Consider the following 11,378-nt stretch of genomic DNA (forward strand, 5'->3'; position numbering starts at 1 on the left):
GAAACGTTGCTACTCTCTTAGTATTAAAAAAAAGCAATTGGCGGGAAATCATTTGTCAATTGTTTTTATCACACATTAAATTTCTACGTACGCAACGAAAATGGAATTAAGTCGAAAAGATTTTAGAGCGATGATTTTTTATGATTTTAAAAGTTCTCTCTCTCCGCGAGACTGTGCCGCTCGTCTTCAAAATGCTTTTGGGAGAGAAGCACCTTGCTTGAGCACCGTGAGGCGATGGCTTGCTGAATTTGAGAGAGGTCGGGTTTCTTTACATGACGAATTTCTTGAAGGGTGGCCTTCAACTGCCGTCAACGAAAATAATGTGGCTACTGTTAAGCGGCTAATTGAAGAAAACCCGCGGATTACCTATGAGACAATTCGAGAACTATTGGGGATTGGTATGAGCAAAATTCAGAAAATATTACACGAAGAATTGAAAGTTCGGAAACTTTGTTGTCGTTGGATCCCTCATGAACTGACAGCGGAGCAGATGCGAGCTCGCGTGGAATGGTGCTCACCAATGCTAATGAAGTACGACCACGGACATTCTAATGCTGTTTATGACATTGTTACAGGAGATGAAACGTGGATTTATTGTTTTGAACCCGAAAAAAAAACAGCAATCTTATGAATTGGTGTTTGAAAAAAAAAACTAAGTCATTTTTAGCTTCCGAAAAAGTACAACTCGTCACCCATCCTGCATATAGCCCCAAACTAGCACCCTGAGATTTATGTAATTTTCCCAAAATCAAAGATTTGATGGTTTGACTTTTACCACGAGTGAGTGGTTTCACTCTTACCAATTCCGAAGAGTCAGTGATAGCGTTCAATCAGCACGTAGCAAACATGCCTTCAGATCTGTGGTCCTCCTGTTTAAAAAAATGGTTCGATCGCAAGAAAAAATGTTTAAAATGTATTATGTATATGTAGAGTATTTCGAATAGAAATAAACATAATATTTTAGTTACAACATGTTGTTTTTTTTTTTAAATTACGCAAAACTTTTAGTGTGACCTACGAATAAATAATTTACTCGAAGGCCAGGTGACATTATCATCGACTACCTGAACATTTTTTTTACGGTATTTTAATAGATTTTAAGTCGTATTTTTAAGTGAGGTCAAAATGAAGTCGCAAAGAAACAATTTTGAGAAATATAAAGAAGATGCATTCATTTTTATCTATGTTTTACTGCAAAAATTCTTTCAAGAAGCTGGTAACTAGTATCTATGTAGGTACTTGTTTTCAAGTTGTTGTGTTAATAATTTTTTATTATTATTATTGTATTTATTTCTTTTTTAACTGTCATTGAGATTGGCATTACTGATATCTGTCGTTGTCAAACAAATGTCGGTTCGAATAAATTTGTCAACACACTTTCCCAGAAAATGCATTATTTATACTCGATAAGTTGTTATCTTATCACACAGATCATATTATGAATACCGCGCGCTCTTGTTGACGTGATAAACATTGTCAATGATAGGTAGCCCTTCGGTAGCCATTGCAGTATCTACTACTATTGAAATTTTGATATTTTATGTCGTAAGAACGATTATCCGTTACCTCTTCACACAAAATTGACGAAATGGGGCTTCATTCAGGATCAGTTTTCTGCTACCACTTACACAATTTTGGCTCTTAAAAATTATGTAAGGAAAGCAGATATAATATTTTCAAAAACACGGGAAATCAATGAATGAATATCTAATAAATAATCTCAGAAAAAAATAAAAATTAATCGTCTAAAATTCATATATATTTCTGATAAGCATGAGCTTTAAAGTGTGGTATTAAGGGTTATTTTATTTTGTCACTCCGTGCGCATTCCACAGAAAGATCTATCGAAATAACCTCAGTCCGCGCTCGGCCGCCGTCGTGGGTAGACACTGTGTCGGTTGTAAGCAGTAGCTCGTACTCGGAAAGATCGCTGTACGAACATGAATATTTTTTATAAGCTATACAATACTGTCTTTGATACTTTACATATTTTGTACGCAGTCAGATTTTCAATAAATTATGTTTCTGTATTTTTTTGAAGAATTTGTGATTTATAAGTTCATCTCTAAATATAAGGTCTAATCGAAACCCAAGATGGCGCTTATAAAATTGGCAACTTTTCTTCATGGGTGTCATTTTCATGGTTATCGGGGTTAACAATAACGAATATCGGTTCAAAATCGAAATCCAAGATGGCGCCTATGAAATTTACCAACTTCTCTTCATGGGTGTCATTTTCATGGTTATCGGGGTTAACAATAACGAATATCGGGTCAAAATCGAAATCCAAGATGGCGCCTATGAAATTTACCAACTTCTCTTCATGGGTGTCATTTTCATGATTTTCGGGGTCAATAATAACGAATATCGGGTCAAAATCAAAATCCAAGATGGCGCCTATGCAAATTACCAACTTCTCTTCATGGGTGTCATTTTCATGGTTATCGGGGTTAACGATAACGAATATCGGGTCAAAATCGAAAACCAAGATGGCGCCTATGTAATTTACCAACTTCTCTTCATGGGTGTCTTTTTCATGGTTTTCGGGGTCAACAATAACGAATATCGGGTCAAAATCGAAATCCAAGATGGCGCCGATGAAATTTACCAACTTCTCTTTATGGGTGTAATTTTCATGGTTATCGGGGTTAACAATAACGAATATCGGGTCAAAATCGAAATCCAAGATGGCGCCGATGAAATTTACCAACTTCTCTTCATGGGTGTCATTTTCATGGTTGTTGGGGTCAACAATATCGAATATCGGGTCAAAATCGAAATTCAAGATGGTGACTATGAAATTTACCAACTTCTTATCATGAGTGTCATTTTCATATATTTTGGAGTTAACAATAACGAATAGCGGGCCTAAATCGAATTCCATGATAGCGCCTATGAAATCTACAAAATTTTCTTCATGGGTGTCATTTACATCGTCAAAATTAGAATTAATTCATAAACTTAAATTATCTTATAAAAGGCCTGTCTAACAATATCCCACATGCTAAATTTATTCTTCATTCCTTAAATATAGAAATATTTACGTTTCGACTTTTCACTCACAATATGTAAAAAACACATTCCGTTACCAATCTAATTAAAAAATCTCAAAATTTGATTTTGAAAGACCTATCTAATTGTTCTCTCCACCCTCGATAACCTCGGATACGATACCCATATTGTTGAAATCATAATTTTTCGCGGCGGCCATCTTGGATTTAAAAAAAAACTGCGTTTACTGCACGTGTGCACGTGTAACGTCGTGACGTTATGCGACAGAATTGCCATCTAAAATTCTAATATTTAACTACTAAACGAATACATCAACCAATTATCAAAAATACATAGGTATTAAAAAAATAAAATTCAAACTTGCTAAAGTATCGAATTCATTTGATTCCCGCAATTAACTTTAAGTACGTGTATGTGTTTGAACGGTGTCAGTGTAGTAGTGCGATTCGATACCTCTCTGTTTTGAGAACGCGTCCTTAAATATAGACTTAGTTAAAATTGTCTATCAAATCAAAAGCTAAATCGTTAACACGGTAAGTACCTACGGGTAAATAGGTTAGATATTTATTATACTTACTTACTTATTATATTATAAATTAAAACAACAGGGTAGCGAGCCTAGGAAACCATGTATTAAAGTTAGTTTAATAATATGAATACATATTTGATAAATGAAGACAAACGTACAAAAACAGAGATAAGATGTATTCTGATTGCTAGTGAGAATGACAGTGAGTACTGAGTACTGAGTAGTGGCGGGAGCGACGTCGAAACTCGATTTGTTGGCCAGTTAGTGACATAAGTGACCTCGAGCGGAACGCACGGCTATCGACACAAAAGTATGTACTTTTATATTTTTTACGACAGGTCACAACACTGACCTATACTCCCTCTTTCTATGATATTGTCTGATTACAAAGTCATAGTCGCACGATGAATTCTTTGGGATTTGTTGGGCTTTGGATGTTCTTAATTGTTCTTAAAAATTTCGTTTTAAACACCGGCGGTATGTCCTTGTATGCAGAAACTAAGTGAGTGTAAAAATTTATAAATAAATTAACGTAATTTTACACAAATACATTTTATATGAATGTATTATTAATAAAACTATTAATTTTAGAATGGCGTCTTTCGACTTTAATACAGTTCCGGTAAAAGAGAAGGCTCTATATACACCACCACTCGAAGAAGTTGTAGATGGTAAGCACAAATTATTTATTATTTTTATTTCCTGTAGAATATTAGTAAAATTCTTGAATAATATTCTTAAAATTATTCTATGTTCTATCTATTTAAAGTTACTCAGTTACTTATTATTTGGAAATTATTAGAATACGTTTATAAAAATAATAATAAATCATTTATTTTCAGGCATTTCACCCATAGATGTACAAACAATCTCAACTTTAATTACATTACATAGTTGAGTTTAATTTGGCTTTAATTAAATTACAGATAAAAAGTAAATATATGTCATAATTATAATCAAAAAGAAAATCAATTATGGATATAAATTATATATTAATTTATATAATAATAAGATCGTCAAGGTAGTCTAGCGTCTTGTCATATAATTACAGGCGAATGTAATAGTGTGTCTCTAAAGGCCCTTACATCGGTAATCGTGTACTGGGCCCTTAAAGATCGGCAGCTTGTGTTTCCTCTGATATGAGCACAGTTAGTCGAAAAAGTTTGTGGTCACTAGGTAGACCTCCATTTGTTATTTTCATACCACACTATAGTTTTCCCTCTTATTCTTCCATCTTTATATATATATTTCTTGTGTGCGTGTGTATGTCACTGAACTCCTCCTAGACGGCTGGACCGATTTTGATGAAATTTTTTGTGTGAGTTCAAGGGGATTCGAGGATGGTTTAGATTCACAATTGAACTACCTCCTAAACGGCTGGACCGAATTTGATGATTTTTTTGTTTGTTTCAGTGAATTTGAGATTAGTTTAGATCCTCAATTCTATTCATATAATATAATTCTCCTGCTCATGTGTATGTTAATGTACTCCTCCTAACGGCTGGACCGATTTTTCAAATTTAAGACGTGTGTACAGGACAACGTCTGTTGGGTCCAATAGTATCAAAATATAACTGTGACCCGTGAAAATGCACCTTCGCAATCAATAAACGGTGACACTGAAATAATCTAAGTCTAAAATCGCTTTGTTTGTGTAAGAGGAGGATAAACGAATGAGGGTCGCCTGATGCTAAGCGATCACCGCCGCCCACTTTTCTCGCAACACTAGAGGAAGCACAGGAGCGTGTACTTTTAAAAAGCTTTTTTTATGAATGTCTTTCTCGAAGTAGACTCGCATGACCCGTGTATACAGCATCTAGTATTGTCATCTGCATAGCAATGCAGGCTGGAAGCTTCTAGCACGTCATTGATATGCAGAAGAAGCTTCTTCACTGAAGAAGGTATCATAATATCATACAACTCCAGCGTTCACGGGCTTGGGTTCGAGCAATAACGCGTATTCCTAATAACTATAATTTAATCGACTATGCATACGTCAACAGATTGCATTATTATATTTTCATAATTTATTGCAAAATGTATTATTCTATATAATTAAATATAATATTTTTTTATATTATTATATATCAATTATATAGACAAAGGTATTTGATTCCAGTTCTATCACGTGGTCTACGCAAGACGTTTGAGAGTGTGAGCGTCACAGCTGAGGAGTGCCCTGACCTCAGGAAGGCACCATTCGACCTTACTACACCTGGTAATCATTGACTGCATTAGTATGTATTTAAATATTAAGATATATTTAATTGATGTACCAGATACTAACAAGTGGGCCTTACGTTCGATGTGTCTGTGACGAATTTAATTGATGGTCTTCAAGTTCCAAAATTATTGTGTCTCTGAAAAACGTATCACTTGCTAAATTATTCTGCAAATCTCTATGAATTGGTAGCGGTATTCCTGAAATATTTTTTTCCTAGTGTTAGGAACATTTAAGCGAGGGGATAACGACCAACGCGATGTTCACCGACACGTACTTCATAGCCCAAAGTGGGCTCTGAAGTACGTGTAAGTTCGTTAATGCACGTGTCGGCTTTACAAAATCACGCCTAGAGTCCGTCTTACGAAAGAAGTCCTGCAGACTAAACGTGCAGTTGCAGGGAGTAGCTTTATTAGTGGAATAGGTATTCCTGCACCGCAACGTTCCTGCAATGTTTATTCGAATACCGATTTGTCGAAATTTGATCTTTATGAAAGGCGTCGCGTTGCAGTTATTTAGTAGAATCTCTGCTAAAACACAAACGTCTGTCTCAGTTTCCACGTCCTCTGGGTGAAATTACACGCACTGTGTTACGAAAAATAACGACTTCTAGAGCGGGTATACACGCGTTACGCAAATAGCTAAATGCAGTTTATAGATAACATACTAACCAACTAGTTTAAAATACTTATATTATATGGTTTTTTTAGTGGAAAACCTGGAATAATATTTAGTAGTGTGTGTGGGTGGGAAAGTACCTCACATCAGTGGGAGGCTGCTTAGCACAGGATGCCAGCTTAGTGGGTGCCACAGGCGGAAAACACGATTGTGTTTATGTTAGAAGGGTGCCGTAGAAGTAGTAAAACTACTCGGCTGATAAGACATCAGTTTAAAGATAATTTATTCTCATTAAAAACATTACAAACTGTCACTTACATGAGAACAATATTTATAAATAATAATCTATGAATCGTCCTTATGATAAACATATATGTGTATAAAGTGCCTGCATCTTTGATATCCGACGATAGTCGAAGATAACATCTTATGCCTCAAAGTGATCAATTTGTCGCTAATAATTTTGGGTCAATCAAGAATCATAAGCGGGTACATTGTAATAGGGAGGGCGTATCACTTAGATACTATCATGTGAACTAGACAACTAACATGAAAAAAAATTCTCAAAATTCATTAAAGTTAAACTCCCGATACTTTTTACCTTTACTTCAGTTCAGAATCGTTTGGCAAGGAATCTCTAAATGAATGGCAAATTGGCTTAGCTTTTTCGTATTTATTTTAACTCAAAATTTCACTTTAAACTAAATACTCAAGTTAACGTAACATTACTAGAGTAATTAAGAGATCGTAATTATTGTACCGAGATAAGATACAGTAGCTGTGTTTGTATTGTCAGAGAGATTTACTTACTCGGTACTATCTCGGATCCATTGCGTAACGGAAAATAGAATTTGCCTCACTTACAGTAAGGTTCATTTCGTGAGATACATTATTTTAAATAGGGTTATCTTATTTCAAAACCTCATGACAAGTTTGACCTTGACTTCTTAAGTATTTTAAGTGGGTTACATAATAGTAGTGATACATACAAGCTAGATAACACTAAAACAATGCAAACTAAAATAACATGGTTTGTAGATGCTAAATAGTTATATATAGGTTGTGGGTTTTATTAATTTTAAAAGCCGCAATGCCTAGAAATAATTGATAATGAGCGTCTCCTGATGTTCAAAAGTTTTAATCTGAATAAGGGTTATTTGACTGGCCAGATAGCCACCGCACATGGTCTCTAAATGAGCAATTGAGTAAATCATGAAAACAAAACAGTTGTACTTTCTTAAGAACAGCAGTACCTATAGGAATATCATACAAATCATGGTGACTACTATCTAGGATTGAACGGAGACGCTAAGCTCGTGGAGCTGGGAGGTCCTCCGTACCTGGTGCCGACGGTGCAGCGGGACAAGGTGTACGACCTGGCTGAGCTGCTGCGCCACCTGGGGCGAGATCCTGCGCTGCTGGCGGGCGCGGGAGCGGGGCCCTGGCCCTTCATCGGGGTCAACTGCGAGGTACACCACTGTTTGATATCGACTAAGTTCACCACGCTACGAATGCTCTTTTGTACCATAAACCAGAGGAATCGTATGCAAGTTTTTGCACTGTTTCTTGATACCTAACTACATGAAATTGTGAAGGAATACTATACATTCACCTAGTGAGAAGGATAAAGAGAGCTAGAGTACGTATGCTGGCATTCAGCGCCAAAGACCCGGTCAACCAGCTTTTGGAAACAATCCCCTTGATAAATGTGGTAGAAGACATAGTAAAGCGACGCCTGCATGCAATCGATCGAGCCGTTCTGAAGGCGTATACAAGTATAATGTTTGCAGGGCATCGTGAACCTGGCGGTGCGAGAGGGTGTGGTGGCTCAGGGCTCGCACATCGTGTCGGTGCACCCGGTGGGTGCCGCCAAGGGCCGCAGCGGTTACCTTCAGCAGCGCCTCCCCACCAACGAGACCCGCTCGGCGCTGCTCGGCAACTACCTGCTCTCGGAGGGCAAACCTGGCAAGGTAACTGATTAATTTTGTGTCTTAACAGTAGCTGGATCACACATTTTTCATTCTTACGAGACCAAACAATAGGTAGATTGATCCACACACGCAAGCCCGACACACCCCGTTGTTCTACACAATTAGTAACAGTAGACAGGTAGAAAGTAGATAACGGATTCCAGTTATAAAACACGACACATCCGTTATTCTACATAATAATAATCTAATGAATAGAATTTTAAAACTAAAATAATGTTGAAAAACAAAGCCCTTTCATTAATTTTAGGTTGATGTGAATAATTGTTTTTAATTTAAGGTTATAAAAGTAGAAGTGAAGAAACGCATCGGACCGTCGAACTTCATCACAGCGATCAGAGAATCTCTATTGGAACACTATGGTGATAAAGTTATTGGTGAGTGTTGAACATCGCAACATGCGGTGAGGGTTGGTGGTTTTTGTTTTGCTATTTATGATATAATTTCACTCACACTTTGAATTCGATTCATGCACTCGAGATAAGGGCTAAGTTGATAACGTATTGATGGGCTAAGTTGTAAGTTGGTGCCAGACAACTGTTTGCTACGTTAACAAATGTGGGTAATTAGTTGATTTATATTATGAATATACTGTTTCTGGGACCGTACCTTTATAATAAGCTCCATAAGGTCTTATGTCTGTATGGTCTAAACATGTACAAATGTCGAACAACTGCACACAAATGGCTCCTTTTGCAAGACTACTGTCACACAGAGGGATTTCTGGAGGTCTTGGATGGATAGCACACCTATCACACGCATGGTTGTACATATACCCTCTCTCCCTCTTATGCATACACACAGTTACCTCTATCCTTTGGTTTTTAGAGCTTTTTAGCTGTGTAAAACAGGAATCCTGGTGACCAGTAATACAGGTATTTTACTACCTACCACAGGCAACAGCGATCCACGACCAAAACTTTTGTATCCCCTGTATTTTTTTAAGCGTTCGTTGTATTGTAATTTTGATTGTTGGTGAGAATATCATTCAGGAACGAATTAACAAGCCCTTCGGTTTTTTGTGTCTTGCTGTGTATTCTGGTTGCGTGCCCAGATTGTTTGTTAATTTTTCATATATTGGTGTTTCAGGCATGGGGGGCGCGTTTGTGCTGCGCGAGGGAAAAGTGAAGCACCACGTGATGCCAGACTTCTCCCCCACGCCCCTCTGTACTGACTCGGACGTCGACACTTGGCTCCACTACTTCGAGATGCGTGCACCCATCATGCACTTGGGCACGCTTGTCACCGGAGATATGGTGAGTATTGCTCCTAATTTTTAATGTTTAAAATTTTGTGTAGGAATTAGTTAACTAGTCAAATAACGTTTTAGCGCTCACTAAAAGTTTTGTCTGGTAAACTAATTCATCGAGGGTTAGATTTTTCTGTAGATAGGATAAATTATTTCGATTTTGGATGCATTCTTCGTAGTCTTACATATCTTAAAAAATTAACAATTATTATTTAGAAGTAACCGTAAGGCCTTATGGGTAACCTCCACGAGCGAGTGCATCGCGATGACTTGTGAATTCTTGCACCAGGATCGTCATATTTTGCGGGGAGCGCGCTGCGAGGACTAGGTTCTATGAATGTATAGAAGAACGTGGCGCAACGATACTTTCACTCGCTAGGTGGCGCCTTAGCCCTTATGGTTAATTTCTTAATGTTATTGTTAAATTTGAACATAAGAAGGCATGTGATTGAGATGCCTGCAGTAGGCAAGCGTTGTATTAAATGAAGCTCGATCCGCCAGGGCATGGATCTTCGACTGCAACACTTCCACGGGTACAGTCAGCACGGCGACGGCGGTCACTACCACTATGACACCACGCCCGCCGAAGTGCACTACGAGGGATACTTCACGCTGGCCGGAGCTGTTTTGCGAATCGATCCGCCCGCTGTCACGCACGCGTTAGGCCGGGACTGAGCCCTCCGCTCTCCTAAAACCACACTCATCCAGTGCCACCCACAAATAATAATAAAAAAAAAAGCAATAATTTAATGCGTAATCGTCTCCCAAACGTGTTTGTCTTGTATACGCTGGTTGTTTAGTTCATCCCATTTCGTGCGTTCCATAGTTCCCTTGAGTATTCATGAACCATTTTTTTATTGAAATTTCGTAAATAAATGTAATTTGATGCGATAACGCTTTTCTGCTGACTTATTGGTTGAAACAGAGTATACATCCAACTTTACACTTTTTTTTTTGTAATAAACAACCTCGTGTAATTTTTAACAGTTGAGACACTAGTTAAAATCATTAAGAAGTTTCGGAGAATCTACTTAAAAATAATTTGTTTTAAAGATTTTATTTTGCAAATATATAGCTTTATATAACTGCACAATACTTGTAAATATAAACATGTGTAAGTATGTAATATTTTTGGTGTTACCTACTCCAAATAAAATATCAATGTGAACATTACTTAACATGTAGTTTTAAATATGTACCTATATAATATATTTGTAATCTTAAACACTATATACGATGAATATTTTGTTAATGACAGAGTACTAATAAGGACCTGTTTTTATTAAATTTTACATAAACACTTAAAAATATCAAGAGTATTATTTTTGGTCGCCAGACTAAACCAACAATGTTTCTTTTTTCTTTTCTTCTCTTTCCAAGAAACAAGTGACTAAATGAGGCATTTTTTCAGTAAATTTGATGAAACCCATTTTACACAATTATAAAGCTATACCTGTATTTGCATAAAATAAAGAATCTATTCAAATACTGGTAGAAATGATTCGATTTTGTATTTTTTTAATATTTTATAATGGCCATATTTTCGTTATTGGGCTCTGTAGTGCAACTTACGACTATAATATGTTCCGCTGTACAAATAAAACATTAAGCACATTTACATTGTTTGTATTCGTACTAAAAGATAACTCTATTTTCTTTCTCTTTCAAAAACTGTTATATTTTTTTTAACTCTGTAGTGTGCACTAAATCAAGACTTAAACTTTCTAAAATCGATATAATCATCGAATAATCTGCTCACTT

At 36.6% G+C, this 11,378-nt stretch overlaps 1 protein-coding gene across 2 annotated transcripts; it reads left to right on the forward strand.

The window, feature by feature from the left end:
* The first annotated feature begins 3,678 nt into the window (after window positions 1–3,678).
* LOC126964697 (ester hydrolase C11orf54 homolog) lies at window positions 3,679–11,229 on the forward strand. Of its 2 annotated transcripts, none has more exons than XM_050807985.1 (8): window positions 3,679–3,851; window positions 4,133–4,212; window positions 5,661–5,759; window positions 7,674–7,849; window positions 8,171–8,350; window positions 8,649–8,745; window positions 9,458–9,624; window positions 10,119–11,229. In XM_050807985.1, exons 2-8 carry the CDS (start codon window positions 4,134–4,136, stop codon window positions 10,290–10,292), a joined length of 972 nt encoding a protein of 323 aa, XP_050663942.1. In that variant the 5' UTR covers window positions 3,679–3,851; window position 4,133; the 3' UTR covers window positions 10,293–11,229. The 2 variants fall into 2 exon arrangements, with proteins under 2 accessions (XP_050663942.1, XP_050663935.1); XM_050807978.1 differs by lacking the exon at window positions 3,679–3,851 and adding an exon at window positions 3,876–4,043.
* The last annotated feature ends 149 nt before the right edge of the window (window positions 11,230–11,378 follow it).

The sequence above is a fragment of the Leptidea sinapis genome, chromosome 1 (genome assembly GCF_905404315.1).
Source record: "Leptidea sinapis chromosome 1, ilLepSina1.1, whole genome shotgun sequence".
In the NCBI taxonomy this organism is placed as follows: domain Eukaryota; kingdom Metazoa; phylum Arthropoda; class Insecta; order Lepidoptera; family Pieridae; genus Leptidea; species Leptidea sinapis.